General features: G+C 49.0%; 1 protein-coding gene across 3 annotated transcripts; it reads right to left on the bottom strand.

The window, feature by feature from the left end:
* Nucleotides 1–100: 100 nt before the first annotated feature.
* Nucleotides 101–14,787, bottom strand: MYL6 (myosin light chain 6). 3 transcript variants are annotated; one of them, XM_035102793.2, is made up of 7 exons: nt 14,674–14,787; nt 14,348–14,375; nt 8,955–9,098; nt 7,153–7,326; nt 6,451–6,528; nt 4,708–4,747; nt 101–415 (listed from the first exon to the last, which is right to left on the bottom strand). In XM_035102793.2, exons 1-6 carry the CDS (start codon nt 14,674–14,676, stop codon nt 4,719–4,721), a joined length of 456 nt encoding a protein of 151 aa, XP_034958684.1. In that variant the 5' UTR covers nt 14,677–14,787; the 3' UTR covers nt 101–415; nt 4,708–4,718. The 3 variants fall into 3 exon arrangements, with proteins under 3 accessions (XP_034958684.1, XP_034958678.1, XP_060128137.1); XM_035102787.2 differs by lacking the exon at nt 4,708–4,747; XM_060272154.1 differs by lacking the exons at nt 4,708–4,747; nt 14,348–14,375; nt 14,674–14,787 and adding an exon at nt 14,111–14,157.
* Between the last annotated feature and the right edge of the window lie 1,445 nt (nt 14,788–16,232).

Genomic DNA, 16,232 nt, shown 5'->3' with positions numbered 1-16,232 from the left:
TCAGATGAGTATAGGTACCAGAATCACAAGAAAAACCCTGTTTGAAGATCTCTGAACTCCAGCAGCTACTTTGGTTTTCAAGAAGTAACACTGCACAGTGTTGGTAAGACATTTTTGGGAATAGTTTATTAAAGCAACCAAGAGGAAATAAGCTGAACACTTCTGGAAATAAAGTGATGCAAGACAAGCCAGCAGTTTGCTTCCCTGCCCTTCAGGAACACCCCCTTCAGACAAATGTTTTTTCTTCCTTTCCTAGCTCCCGCCTCAAGGACTAAACCAAGAGGCTGGAGAAAGAGGGAACCAAAAGTAGTTTCAGACAGATAAAAAGGCACAAACATTTTAAGGATAAACTGGAAGAGGTTCTTGGGGGAAGCTAGAGGTGATCTTCAGCCGCTCAGAACCATCCGCACCAACTCTGGGAAGAGAAAATAAAGCTGATGTCAGACAGACAGGCACGAACAGAAGACGTAGGGCCAGGCTAAACCTACTTTTTTGGGGGGGGGGAAGGGACTTGCCAGAACGTGGGGATTCATGGTTAGCAATGACAATGAACAATCTTTCTACTAGATGAGGAGCTTTCCTGCAGCCTTTGGCAACTTGGTGTCCTTCTGCTTTAGGACTACAACTTCCATCAGCCCCCAGGATCACAGTGAGGCTGATCGGAGTTGTACTCCAAAACTTCTGGAAGGCATCAAGGTTGGTGACAGCTGCTGTACTGTACGTTGGAATTATGGAGGAATAGCACAAAGCTAATTATATCGGCTGACAGAAACACTAAAACTGGTGTCCAGTTTCTTTGGATGCATAGATGGCTTTTGGTCACAAAATGAAAAAGGCTAGCAAAGGAAACAAACAAACAAGCACAACCGAGTTTCCTCTCTACTCCCTTCCCAACAGAGTTTTGGTTAACCCCAGTCCCTGCCAGCAGTAGAGGATCACACAAGAAGTCCCACCCCCCCTCTCCAGCACCAATGTCCTGTGGGCTCGCTCTGTGACCCACCCCAGTCCCACTCACATCTGTTAACGAACACTTCTAACAAATAATTCAATCAGGAAAAATAACTAGAGACAAGGAAACAAGAAGGCAACACGGGCAGAAGGAAGTGCGGCCATTTCTAAAACTAGTTGCCAGGCATCAGAATTCTGGAGTTGAACCTATGAGGATGCACTGCTTTCTGCAGAGCTACAGCAGAGAAAGGACTCAGCTTTCCAACTGAGCCTACCTAGGCAGAGAAGAGGGGCGGGCAAGGCAGGCAGGCAGGCAGGCAGCCACAGCACAGGCCCTTAAAGAAAGACTGTCCAATTAACCTTCAGTTCAAGTGGAAACACTTCCAAGAGAGGGCAGGATGGGGGCTGAAGAGCTGGAGGGGTTGCCATGCACCCTGCACCCAATGAGAGCAGCTATGTGGAAGATTTTGCCCCCCCCCCCAAATGAAGTACTGGATCCCCACCGACAATAAACATTTTACTGCAACTTTTTGTGGCATGCCACAGAACCCAATCTGCTCTTGCATTTAACATTGAAGAAAGGTGCATTTTTTCCTATTTAAGGTTGCATGTATTCTGTACAGACTTGGAAAACCACTGCAATTTGTGCTTTAAAAAATAAAAATAAAGCAAGATTAGACTTCGCTGTTCAATAAGGTGAGGAAAGGGGGCACACTGTTGTTTTTTTACTGGGCCTCCCCTGTTGCTTAGCTGTACATCTCCCTGCTTCAGTCTCCTGTTTTTTGCACTCCCTGCAACCTCAATTCTTGCAGAATTTAAGACAAATCCTTTAAATGCATGCGCTGAGGGAAAGAGCTGCACCACTAGACCAATATCAGACAAACATAAGGATTTATAGTTTTATCATCGTGATCTTGGTTTTTTTATGCTGTTTGCCGTTGAGGACAATGGGGTCTATAGGTTTAGATATAAGGCACCATTCAGAGACTTATATAGCTCTGCTATCTCAGAAAAGTGACTCAAAATACCACCTTCTATTATAAAACCAACACCATGTTGGGGAGAGAAAAGTTTGTAGCAGCACTGTGAACACAATCCGCTCTAGCCTGGAAACCACAAGACTCTGCAGCCAAAGCACCGATCCAGACCCAACTCCCAGCAAACCAAGACGAGTTTGACTAGAAGGCTTAGAGGCAGGGCTCACATCCTCCTCTGCTCCAGTACAAAAGCAGCTCCCAAAAGCCACCCAGCAGTGCCCCACCCACCCAGCTGGCTGAGCACCCCTGGGCCACGTCATTTGCGACGTCTGCTGTTGCCACTTGTGCATGTTCTCTCCCCAAAGAGATGTCGCATACAAAAAGGGGCAAAGGCAGGGCTAGAGTGGCCGGGGCCCCTCCTTTGCTGGAGGTATTCATGCAAAGGCTGGACAAACATCTCTTGGGGAAGTGCTAACTCTACGTCTCCTGTGTCAAGCAAGGAAACAGACCAGACCAGACCCGGGAACCTCTGACCTTCCACATGCTGCTGAACTACAATTCTCATCAGCCTCAGTCAGCATGGCCAAATTCAGCAACTGGTGGGCCAACAGGTTCCCCACACCTGGACCAGAACCTGACCTCCAAGGCCTCTGTCCAGCTTCACTTTTTGAGCAGAAACACAGATTATAAGTCCACAAGCTGAAAATGTCTCCAGTCTCATCTACAGCAGTATGCAAAGCAGCACCTATGTGTTCAGTACACAAGCCCTACCTATGGGCAGGAACAGATGCAGCTGGGCCAAAAGGAGGTTGGGCTGTGCAAAGGCCTTAGCCAATTGTCAGCGCCTGCAAAGTGCGATGCCTTTGTGCAGCTGAATTCAAAGCCTGTGGACCAAAACAGGACACCTGCTCTCATTGTGGTAGGGAAGGTCAAAGGAAAATGACCGCTGGACAGTTAAGTCCAGTCAAAGGCAGTCCTTCAGGCCGAGGGAGCCAGCGTTTGTCCAGACAGCTTTCTGGGTCATATAGCCAGCAGGACTAAACCACTCCTGGCTTAATACAACACTATGACAGAAGCCATAGTGCATGGAAATGCCGTTTACCTTCCCGCCACAGCGATACCTATTTATCTTCTTGCACTGGCGTACTTTCAAACTTCTAGGTTGGCAGGAGCTGGGACAGAGCAAGGGGAGTTCACCCCATCGCACGGATTCAAACCGCCGACCTTCTGATCGGCAAGCCGAAGAAGCTCAGTGGTTTAGACCACAGCGCCACCCGCGTCCCTTCCCCTCACTGTGGTATCACTTGTGAACCACCCTGAGATCTATGGATAAAGTGCAGTATACAAATTTAATAAATAATAAATATAATATCAGGCAAATTGACAGGTGGGAGGGCCCACAGCAAATAGGGAAGGTGAGAATCTGGCCAACCAACCAGATCCAGATCTCCACACCAAACAGAAAGGCATGCCCAGTCAGGGTTCAAAATTCCTCAGGCGCCAGGCATGTTTTGCGACTGGTGTCAGTCTCTGGGTGTGAGATCTGGCTGGCCCCTCCAGCTTTCTTAAGCAGGTAAGCAGAAGAGCTTATTTATTGCATTTGTATCCCACTTTTCTCCAAGGAGTACATGGTTCACCCCCCACCTCACTTAATCGCTACAACAACCCTGTCAAGTAGGTCAAGAGGTTGTGACTGACGCAAAGGTCAGCCAGTGGGCTTCATGACAAGAGTAGGAATTTGAACCCTGATCTCCCAAGGTCCTAGTCCGACACTCTAACCACTACACCACACTAGCTTCCTAGGGTACTTCTCTATGGGGCAGCTATATAAATTAAGCAGGTAAATAAATATTGGAAAAGCAACATATCAGCAAAGGATGTGAAATATTTTCTTTGAAGCTTGAAGTTTATTCTGGATTGTTTTATCTGATGTTTTATTTCTTTAAGAAATAAAGCATTATAACAATGAAAATAAAATATTACTAATTATTATTAATAATAACTCTTAACTGCAAAAAAACGGTGCCTAGACATTCCACTGTGGCAACCGCAACCTAGGTTTAAGGTGCCTTTTGGCAATTAGCTTATATAACTGAGTTTCTAACACTGAGCCTGGGGCTTGCCGATCAGAAGGTCGGCGGTTGAATCCCCGTGACGGGGTGAGCTCCCGTTGCTCGGTCGCAGCTCCTCCCAACCTAGCAGTTCAAAAGCACAGCAAACTGCACGTAGATAAACAGGTACTGCTTCGGTGGGAAGGTAAACGGCGTTTACGTGTGCTGCTCTGGTTCGCCAGAAGCGGCTTTGTCATGCTGGCCACATGACCTGGAAGCTCCCTCGGCCAATAGAGCGAGATGAGCGCTGCAACCCCAGACTCGTCCGTGACTGGACCTAACGGTCAGGGGTACCTTTACCACTGGCCCTAGTACTTGACAACTGAAAAAAACACCCACAGATCCAAGTTTGTGACTCTCACCACTGCAACAATTAAGCTGCTCTTCCTGCTGCCACCGGCATCCCTACCCCACAACTGTGAGGTTACACAGGCACAGTCTTGCTTTAGCCAATCAGAGCTGCCTCATTTCCCCAGATCCCCTTGCTTAGATTACAGAGTCAGCTACATGCAGAGACATGCTGGAAGATGGGGAGAAACGGAGGAAGATGCTGAACAAGAAGGATGGGAAAAGTAACAATAAAGAGCGCCAACAAAAATCTTCCTTTTTTTTAGGTCAACAAAAAAAGGAGGCTGTTAAAAATATATAAGGTAGGTTTGGAGGAGGCGTACCCCGTTCGAATTCACCCTGATAAGATGTGTCTCACAAATGCTGTAGAAAGGAAGAAACATCAAAATTGATCAAACAAATGAACAAACAAAACTGGACACATGGACATAAAACACACACACCCCAGCCCATTCGAGGCTCACGTACACAGATCTTGCAGTCTTTGTGAGTTTGAGTCTGCACAACCTGCCTGAAGTGTTCATGCAGTCAAAAGAGCCTTTGCTGCAAAAGACTCGGTCACAGACAACTCACCCCTGCCCCCAAATCACCCCAAAAAGCTAAATGGCACACATCACTCTTTCCGATTCAACAGGTTACCTGAAGACGCCCCATGACAACACAAAGCAATGGGATGCAAGCATGGCAGACGTGAACCCTCCTGAATTACATCGCAGGTGTGGGTGGGTGGATGTGCAAACATATACAGAAATGAGGAAGATGGATGGCTCACTAGACGCATCATAGAATCATAGAGTTGGAAGAGACCACAAGGGCCATCCAGTCCAACCCCCTGCCAAGCAGGAAACACCATCAATGCATTCCTGACAGAGCAGTAAAGACCTCCGCTTGAAGACCTCCAAAGAAGGAGACTCCACCACTCCTTGGCAGCAAGTTCCACTGTCAAACAGCTCTTACTGTCAGGAAGTTCTTCCTAATGTTTAGGTGGAATCTTCTTTCTTGTAGCTTGAATCCATTGCTCCGTGTCCGCTTCTCTGGAGCAGCAGAAAACAACCTTTCTCCCTCCTCTATATGACATCCTTTTATATATTTGAAGATGGCTATCATATCAACCTTCTCTTCTCCAGGCTAAACATACCCAGCTCCCTAAGCCGTTCCTCATAAGGCATCGTTTCCAAGCCTTTGACCATTTTGGTTGCCCTCTTCTGGACACGTTCCAGCTTGTCAGTATCCTTCTTGAACTGTGGTGCCCAGAACTGGACACAGTATTCCAGGTGAGGTCTGACCAGAGCAGAATACAGTGGTACTATTACTTCCCTAGATCTAGACGCTATACTCCTATTAATGCAGCCCAGAATTGCATTGGCTTTTTTAGCTGCTGCATCACATTGCTGACTCATGTCAAGTTTGTGGTCTACCAAGACTCCTAGATCCTTTTGACATGTACTGCTCTCAAGCCAAGTGTCTCCCATCCTGTATTTGTGTCCTTCATTTTTTTATTTTGCCCAAGTCTAATCTGGTCATTTTGAAGTGTGAGCCTGACCTCTGGGGTATTAGCCACCCCTCCCAATTTGGTGTCGTCTGCAAACTTGCTCAGGATGCCCTCAAGCCCATCATCCAAGTCATTGATAAAGATGTTGAATAAGACTGGGCCCAAGACAGAACCCTGTGGCACCCCACTAGTCACTACTCTCCAGGATGAAGAGGAGCCATTCAGTTTGGTCCGTCAGCCATTTACAAATCCACTGAATGGTAGCATTGTCTAGCCCGCATTTTAATCAAAGGACAGGAGTGCCTGCACAGATGTCAGATACACCCAAGTCAACTGGCCTCCCCAAGTGCATACCTGCATAGTGTTAGATTAGACCAGAGCTCTGTAGGTGATGTTCTCTTCATTGAGACATGAGAAAATGTCTAAGCGAAAGAAGCTCCAGACCAGGTGCCATCTAGTCACACCAACGCTAAGCCCTTCCTCCTCTATCTAGCATGGAGGAAGATGGCAGGGCCCCCTCCTCACAAGACCAGTGCACAGCAACCGAGAAGTCACCACCACCTCTGTCCCTCACCTTCATAGTTAATGCAGCCATTGCTGTCTTCATGGCCGGCCACAAGCATCTCTACTTCTTCCTCGGTCATCTTCTCCCCTGCAGGAAAAGTAGGTTGATCTGAGGAGGTTTGGCTAGGTTGCAAACCCAGGCAAGAAGAAGCAACGCCCTTAACAAAATGGATCACAAGCAACAAGCAGAACACACCCTGGTTTAAAGTGTCACAAAAAGGAAATCTGGGCAAGTGAGTGGGGGAGGAGATGAATTACTGGCCGGCGTAACATTTGTACAAACTATGAATGGAATGGGAATGCAAGTTTGGGAAGACAAGCAAATGTTCCCTGGAACATGCACAGCCGTCTTCTAATACTGTATTGCAGTTAATGGGGAATGCTCAAGCAGCAGCTTACATGCATAAGAGGCCCTGGGGGAAAGACACCTCTGAGGTGGAATGGGAAAACTATTCTCTAGGCGAGGCAGCCCTCTTTGTGCACTCATCCCACTAAAGGAGTCAAGTGACAAGCTCACTTTGGATCAGGGCTTCTCTCCTCTGATGCATGGCCCCAGCAAAAATACTCAACCCAATGCACAGGCACAGAGGGGGAGAGATTGTGGTAATAGCAATATGCTGCTAATAACCCAAGAGCTTTCACCCTGAAACAAATGGGGCAAGCGATTAAAATGGAACACTAAAATGGAACACCAAGTCTTCTCCATCTATACCTAGGGTGACAAGCACATGGCGTATCTCTGCTCCCATGACCGTCCCGTTGCCCTCCTTGTCGAAGACCCTCAGCCCCTCCACATAATCCTCGAAGCAGCCTTGATCCTTGTTCTTGGCAATGGTTTGCATCATGGGGAGGAACTGCTCAAAGCTCAGTGTCTTTGCATTCATTTCTGTGAAAAGAGCACGGGGGGGGGGGGAGAGAAGGCATCGTAGGTGGATTATGGCCGCAGAGGATGGGTGGGGAGTCTATGTTGGGAGACTCATTCCCCGCCTGCAGTCATAGGTTTATTGTGTATCATATGACTGTATGTGTTTTCATTCCACAGAGTGGAAGTGACGTAGACAGGATGTTTGTCTTACTGTGCTCCTAAGTGGGACTGTTGTTCCTTTGTTCTTTCTCTTTGGGGTCTGTGAAGCTAGAGAGGGAGCCATGATGAAGAGCTCCGTGTGTTTATATGTATATAAAGTCGATTAGCCAAGATGCTGTGCTACTGAGTTCTGTTATGCAACTGCGCAACCACTGCACAACCCTAAAGTGTGCTGGTGTCTTCTGGCACCAGTCGCTGTGATGTTCGGGCTGGAGAATGCTTATGAAGCTCCCGAACGATCGCCCAGGAGGGAGGAGAACATGCCAGCTGGGTATGTGTCTCTGCCAGGGTCCTACTCATAAGTAGGCCTTTTCCTGACAGTCTAGACCAGGCATCCCCAAACTGCGGCCCTCCAGATGTTTTGGCCTACAACTCCCATGATCCCTAGCTAACAGGACCAGTGGTCAGGGGAGATGGGAATTGTGGTCCAAAACATCTGGAGAGGGTCTAGACCAGGCATCCCCAAACTTCGGTCCTCCAGATGTTTTGGACTACAATCCCCATAATCCCTGACCACTGGTACTGTTAGCTAGGAATCATGGGAGTTGTAGGCCAAAACATCTGGATGGCTGCAGTTTGGAGATGCCTGGTCTAGACATTTCCCTCTCTCGCTTGCTCCTTTTCTAGGTTGGCCTCTGGCCTTCAGAACAGGTTCAAAGGCTCAGATTAGGTGCATTAAGATTATGAATGCATGGAGTCAGAGAAAGCAGATGGGGAGGTGGACATTTCCCCTCCCTCTCTGATGATACTAGAACTCAGGGCCATCCGAATGAAGCTGAATTCCGGAAGATTCAGGGCAGCCAAAAAGAAACACTACTTCACCCAGCACCAACTTGGATGGCTTGAACAGGGGATTAGACAAATTCATGGAGGATAAGGCTGCCAAGGGCTCCTAGCCACCCAACAGCCATGGGTCTCCCCTGTGGGGAGGCACTTTGCTTTTGTATTCCAACTGCTGGAAGCCACAAGTGGGAACAGGGCCTGCTTGGGTGCTCCTGGGAGTACTGGATGCTGAATGGGCAACTGGCCTAATCCTGCAGGATTCTTCTTATATTCTTGCTTCATCCAGGTGCAGGATCTGTGATAAAGAGTAGCCACATTTTGTGACCTATGTAAGTTCACAAAATTTGCTCATTTTGTTGGCAAAAGTAAACAAAGAGCTGAGGCACCAGTGCCCCCCCCCCTTGCACTGGGAGTCTTGCTCAGCTGTCTCTGATTTGTGGGCAAATGACCAGGCAGGTTTTTGTCCACACAATTGCTAGCACAGGAAAACTGTTTTTTAAAAAAACTAGCAGCCAGGTTTGTAGTTCTACTATAAAAGCCAAGTGGTCTCTGTTTAAACCAAACCCTGATCAGGGACCCTTCACTCAGGAGAGCACAGAGACCTGTTGCCCACCCCCCAAACTGCTTCCGCAGAAGGGCCCACTCACCATCGCTCTTGGGGTTCCCCAGAACTTTCATGACTTCAGCATTGGTAGGATTCTGGCCCAGGGCTCTCATGACATCGCCACACTGGCTGTACAGGATCTTGCCATCTCCAGTTCTGTCAAAGAGCTGGAAAGCCTCCTTGAACTCTGCAGGGAGTCACAGAAGGTGAAGAGGTAAGACGCAAAAACAATTGGGGGAGGGAGTGGTCAAGACAACCAACCACATATTCCTTTCATATCCTCCACCCCACCCCAGCAAAAACCCCAAAACAAACCTTAAGATATGTATTTTCCTGTTCCTAAAGCTGAGGCCCTATCTTGTCTCTTGTGGTTGCCTCTCCTTTTTTAAAGACAGCCTACTTGCACCCACATATTTTCAGGCTGCAGTAAGATGCCCCTTTCCCTAGGCATGAATTCGAGGGACTCTCCCCTGCCTGCCTGTGCACCAAATGTCACCCCTCCCCTCAGGATGACACCCGGGGTGGGCCGCAGCCCCCTTCCTATGCCACTGCTTCCAGGAGCCTAGAATACAACCTTCCTATTAACCGGGCAACTAGATAATCTTCCATTTAAGACACAGCCTGTTTCTTCACCAAGCAGGATCTAGTTTCTTCAGGCACAAAGAAACTGGAGCCTTAAAAAGTAACAAGATCCGCATAGAAAGACTAAGATAAGAATGATCAGAGAATGGCTATATACCTCAGAAAGACAGACAGACAGACAGACAGACAGGTGGATGGATGGATATTTGAGGGGGGGGGAGAAAAGAGAGTCTTGCTAGCAACAAGGGATGCAACTGCCTGGCAGAGCAATCTCTCCTCTTCTCTCTCCACATGCTATTCTGAGGGTCCCGTCCCCCCAAGTCAACTGGGGGTCACGAGGGGAGGGTGGAAAGCACCATCGTGCTAACAAGAGTCCATGCACTGGCTTCTGTTCTGTTGGATCCGGCCTAATTTTATTCTGCTCTAAGAAAATTAACTTCCATAGCCTACAGTACACTTGGGTCAGATGCTGGAAAGGACTGTGCCATTGTACAATTAGTAGAGTTTTAGAAGAAAATGGAATCTGTAGCCCCTGTTGAGTCCACTCAACCATTAATTTGTTTGTATTCCTATTTCATTACATTTGTGTCCATTAGCAGCTTCTGTTATCAAGATCTCATACAGAATATTAATAATTCCATGTGCAGAGGTGAAGGAAGCTGGGTAAGTTTGAGAACATTTCTGGAGCTGCATGAAGTCCAGTTACCATAAGGACAGCTCACGAGCCACCTGAATGATTTTTCACTTTTAAGCCGAGGGGGTGACATGGGAGGGAGAGGGAGATACACATATTATCCAATCAACTGGAGATGTCAAGGACTGGTTTCATAGCCTTTCAGCACTCAGCTAGGGCCTCTCCTAATTCTGGAACACTTTTTCAAAAACTGCAGGCTTACACCTACCTTGAAATAATTCCATGCAACAGTACAACATGAGGCGGTCCTTGAAGACTACAGAAACTACAACAGGTGCAAAAATGCAGCTGCCAGAATGCAAACAAACCAAAACTATTTGACTCATATTACACCAATCTCCACTGATTCGGTTTACACTGCTTCTCTCAGGCCAGCACAGCTCTCAAGAGGGGGGGGCAGGAGTCAATTATGGGTCCACTGCCAATTGTGGGTGGGCAACCACTCTCCCCAAACACTTGAGCACCCCACTGCACCCTGTTCCCCCAGAGCGTACCTTGAGGCCGACAGAGGGTGCCACCCGTCTCTGGCAGAGTGCCTTTTACCATAGAACTAGGAGCACTTTGCTCCTAGAGAAGGGAGAAGTAGCAAGAGAAGGATCCAGAGGCAGCTACAGCTTCTGGAATTCAAATAGGGGAGGCTTGCATATGTGAGTTCCCACAAGACCCCTAACAGTGGAGGATTTTAATGGGGGGGTCCATACTTAATATATAGTTGTATGCAAGGGGACACCAGTGGGGCTTAAGGGGGAGCAAGTCAGGGGGTGGGGAGGAGACAAGAGCCACTCAGGATCAGCTATTAAGATTTTTGCATCCTGCAGTGCCTTGTCTGCCCTTCCCAGATTGAAGACCTGTTTTAGAGAGATTATCCCCATCCGCTTCCAACGATGCTTTTGCCTAGCCACAAATTCCAAAGCAGCTAATTGCTCTGGACGTTCAGCTGAAGATGCTTGCCTGTTTATTACCTCACAGGAAGTGCCAGGGTCATCCCTGCCTTTGGAAGGCTGGCAAGGGAATCAGCCAGGCAATACCACCTTGGCGAGCAGCAGGATCTCATTTGTACCAGACAAGGATTAGCAAAGGGGAAGTGTGTGACCCAGAGAGAACCACAAGTGTTGTCCTCCTTGGCAGAAGGTACCAGAAAGGATAATCACGGCCCAGGTGAAGGGGGTGGGGAAAGCTGCAGCTCAGCTTCTGCCTACAGAAAGCCCCACATTTGAACCCTGCCACCTCCCTGTCCCCTTCCTGAATCCCTGGAGCGTCACTGCCAGTCAGTGTAGGCAATGCTGAGCTAGAAAGACCAATATTCTCACCCAGCATTAAGGCAGTTTCCTATATCACTAGAGTTTCCTATAAGGGTGGCACTGTGGTGTAAACCACTGAGCCTTGTTGGGCTTGCCAATTGGAATGTTGGCGGTTCGAATCCCCACGATGGCGTGAGCTCCTATTTCTTGGTCCCAGCTCCTGCCCACCTAGCAGTTCAAAAGCACATCAAGTGCAAGCAGATAAATAGGTACCACTCCGGCTGGAAGGTAAATGGGGTTTGCGTGCACTGCTCTGGTCCGCCAGAAGCGGCTTAGTCATGCTGGCCACATGACCCAGAAGCTGTCTGCGGACAAACATCGGCTCCCTCGGCCACTAAAGCGAGATGAGCACTGCAACCAGAGTCGTTCGCGACTGGACTTAATTGTCAGGTTTACCTAGAGTTTCCTGTATCACTCAATTTTCTGGAGCCATTTAAGTGATTGTTCACTTTTAAACCAGGAGGAAAGGGCACGAATGCTGTTCTTTGTGGGGGTGCCATCAGGGCAGTCTCGAGCAGGTTGAGCGCCCTGGCGCTGAGATCACTCCGGCGCCCCCGCACTCGAAGGGCGCAGCATGGCTTCCGCACGGCTGCGCAGCGCCCTGCCTACTGGCCCGGCGCCCTGCGCCAGCGGGACTCTACCTAGAGCCGGCCCTGGGTGCCATTTTATGCTCACCCACCTTCCTTTTTTCTAGTATGTGCAGAGATGGTGTGATGAGAGACACACATGCATCCAAATAACTGAAGTTGTCGAGGGTTGATCTTAGGGCCTTTTACTTGCAAATACTAAGCTACAGCCTCTCTTGATTCCGGAACACTTTTTCCAAAGCTGCAGAATCCAGATGAGACTCCTGCAACATGTAGCACAGAAGGCTGCCCTTGAAGACTGTACACAAACTGCACTAAGTGCAAAAGGCAGCAGCCAGAAGGCGAACAAGCCCTCAGTCATTAGAGCCTGAGATTCTCAGGGTTGTGGGTTTGAACCCCATGTTGGGCAAAAAGATTCCCGAATTGCAGGGGTGGACTAGATGACCCTTGTGGTCACTTTCCAACTCCAGAGTTCTATGATGATGATTCTAAGCAAAAGCAATTTGAGTCCTATTACATCAAGCCATCTGAACTGACTTGTGACTTAGTTCCTATCCCTATCCTCTTTATTAAGGAATTAGAATCATAGAATCATAGAGTTGGAAGAGACCACAAGGGCCATCCAGTCCAACCCCCTGCCAAGCAGGAAACACCATCAATTAAATTAAACATTCAAGGAAAGCAGATTATAAATGCTTAGAAATAATAAACAGTGACACAGCCTATAGAAGACATAGATTTTAAATTATTTTAACTGTTATGTTATTAGTTTTGAGTTTTAGTTTTACTGTTCTCAGTTTATTGTACCAAAATGGTATTTCACTGTTGCAAAGCACCTCGGGCAAACACAAGGCAGTAAATAAAACATGTCTACAAATAAAAAAGGAAGTTCAATTTGTAACACACTAAGCTCCTGGAACATCAGGTGCAACTAAACTCCCCTCAAAACTATAAACCAGCATGGAGATGTATTCAGCTTGGATCAAAAATCTCAGAGTAAGTCTAAAATTAGGAAAACCACAGATCCCCTTGCCAGCCTTAGTCTCAAAACATGCACACACAAAACATGCAAGCATCGCTACAACCCTTGGGGGAAGGAAGCCTTGGGCTCAGAGATGCCAGGCAACTCCTCTCCAAATGCTGTGGGCTCAATGCACAACTATATTAACACTAATGGAGCCTCCCCGCTTGCTTCCAATTGGGATGTCAAGTAATACAGCCACAGAGATGCAGCTCCACCTTTAGAGTTGCAAGACTCCCTTGCCAATAGGACTCTCTCCTCATTTGCCTCCTAGCGCCTGGGATCCAGGCTGGAATGTACCAATGCAGCAGCTCCCAGCCCGGCCTGCTCCGAAATGAGTTTCTTGCCCATATAAGGAAACCAAGAGTACAGAATCCCGGCCGGCGCCCATCTTTTGCTGGTCCGCTCCTGCAAACCGGGGAGGCAGCAGCGGGGTCAGAGTCTTGCTCTTGCACGGAAAGGCCTGCGGGAAAGATCCCGCTCTGGCTGAAGTCTGGCCGCCTGCCGCGCGGCGTTGGAGAAGGAAGAGCAAGCAACCATTTCCACCCGCCTTGCTTCTGCGCGACCGGCTCCTCCTGCTTGGGGAACGGGCTGCCAGGGTCAACTCGCGCCCCTCCAGCTCCCCCTCGCCGCGTCTCTCCGGCGCACTGGCGTTTCCCAGATCCCGCCGGCGCGCAAAATTTGGCATTTGCCCCGCGCAACGGCCGGAAGGGGATCTGGGTGGGTCCAGGAAATGCATCGTGCATGAGCCACGAAGCGGGCGGGGGCGCCGAGCTGAAGTCCAAAGAATTCCCATGCAAAAGGGTTGGGCCGGGGTGGGGACAACTTTGCAGAAAGGCTCCATCCGAGCAGCCAGGTTCAGACACAAACACACACACACACAGGCCTAGCTTAACAAAGCTTAAATACAAAACTCCCGGGGGGGGGGAGAGACGCGGAAGGGCGTATTAGCGAGGAGGCCGGGGAAACGTGTTAGTTAACACGGGGCTAGCTTTTGTCCACATACTAACTCACCATTGCGGGGTTGTGATGAAGAGGTGGGTGGGAGGAAGAGAGAGCAGCTAGAAGGAGAGAAAGGGTGGGGGGAAAGAGTCATAAGCCCCCAATCAGGCTCCTAAGCAGATTTAGGGCGCCCTGGTTTAAACCTTAGGATTTCGACATTTAAAAATTAAGCCCTGGCCCGCTGCCACCCTCGGGGCTCCCAAGTGCTGCCCGAAGTGGGAGCGCCCAGAAAGAGATGCGGGCACCTACCTGCGGTCTGATCTTCCGAGAAGTCACACTGCGAAGGAAATCAGAGAAAAGCCGATTACTATTTGCAGCAGCAAATAAGTTCAAGAGGCTCGAGAGAGCGCATTTCTGCTCGCAAGGACCCCCTTGACAACTTCTGGTGCGCACTTGGACTCGCTGCTGTCGGCTCCCCGCCGAGCCTGGCCATCCTCCAAGGTGACCCGCGGGTCCTTGTCTTAGAATAAAAACAGCAGTCCCCGGATCCAGGCACCTTGCTTTCGCTGGATCCTGACCGCGCAGTCTGGGTCGCCCCCCACCCCCGCCCCTCAAATCTATCACAAAGCACCCACCATGATTCCGGCTGCTCGCAGTTCCTCTCGCCTGGCGCTCTGACGCTTCCCTCCTTCCGCCTTGAACGTGTGCAAAGTCTTTCTGCTGGTTGGGCTCTGAGGTCAGCACGCAGGCACTCGCCCCGGATTGGCTGACGAGGAGCAAAAATGGATCGAGTCAGGAGTGGGCGGAGTTCCCCAGATAGGAAAGCACTCGAGCTTTTTTTTGCCTATAGATGGGCTGCTGAGATGACAGTATCGCGGGCCGAGGCTGTTGCCTTAGAGAAGGAGCTGGTGCATTGCATGTTGGGAGATGTAGTTAATTTTTTACCCCCAAAAATAAAAGAAAACATGATGTCTGCCTGTCTGAGCTGTAGCTCTGGGTTATTGGGGATTAAACCAGGCTGGGTAGATGCAAAAAGAGAGCCAGACTCCTGAAGCGTTGTAGAAGAGGAGATTTCTGCAGGTGTCACTCGCATAACTAGCCACACCTCCTGAAATTCTTCCAGACAGCTGTTAAAGGTGCAGAAGCCCTGCCTTCTTTTCCACCTGGCCACCTTATTTAAGTGCAAACTGCACGGTGCTTTGCAGTGTTTGCTTCATCATATTTCCTTACAGGACAGCAATGTGTTATTTATTTTTCTAACTAATACACAATTTAATATGCATCAGTATGGCCAGGCACCTGCCAAGGATCCAAGGACTGAGGACTTGTCACAGGTGGTGTGATGGGCTGGCCCTGCTCACCTGATCTCCAGTCAGTTGCATTGCAGCTGCTTACCAGGAGGGGTGAGCTGGCACAGTGCAAATGCTTGGTTGGAGCCAATCCAGGATTCCTGATGGTGTGTTTGTACCGCACCAACCTCCCTTCTGCCTCAACCCTCTACCTCCTAGTAAACAGCAGAAATGTTACCGCCCAAAGGACAGGTGAGCAGCTGCGCCCCACCGCACTTAGCAGAACTGTTGCCCTTGACAGAGAGGTGCAAAGTGTTTTCTCCCAAGGCTAAGCAGTGCATCCATGGGTATGCTGGAGCTGGAACCCAGCCTAAGGCTGGCTTGATCATAAGGTGGGCTGAAGGTCTCTGTTTTGGGTGGGTGGAGACTCTGAAGTGCAATGCAAGAGGGGATGCATTTGTCTGACTCCGAAATATAGTGCCCTGGGGCCCTAACCCTTCCCTAGTTCTTGCAGTATGCATGTCATGTGACAGAATGAATCCAGGAGCTTTGTAATAACAGGCCATTTAATCAACCTGAATTGTTTGCATTAACCAGTGAGGTGGCTTTTCCTGTCTTAGGGAGAAAGCAGTTCCCCCCACATGATGGAAGCCAAACCAATACAAAAAAGCAGCCTTTTATGGTTTGGATGTTTATGCTCATTCACAAAACTCACCGGTTCAAGAAAGGATATTAATTGCACCCACTCCACTTTGTCACTAGAGAAGTGAAGCGCAATGAAAATGGTTACTGGAGATTTTTGGGGCAGTGAGCTGGAGGTTGGTGGAGGGTAAACAAACAGTGAGATGAGAGTCAAGAAAGCAAGTGGGACTCAACCTTCCCATAAAGGTTAGGTATATCTGGAG

The sequence above is a fragment of the Zootoca vivipara genome, chromosome 2 (assembly GCF_963506605.1).
Source record: "Zootoca vivipara chromosome 2, rZooViv1.1, whole genome shotgun sequence".
NCBI classification, from domain to species: Eukaryota; Metazoa; Chordata; class Lepidosauria; order Squamata; family Lacertidae; genus Zootoca; species Zootoca vivipara.
This window is presented reverse-complemented; position numbering and strand designations above follow the sequence as displayed.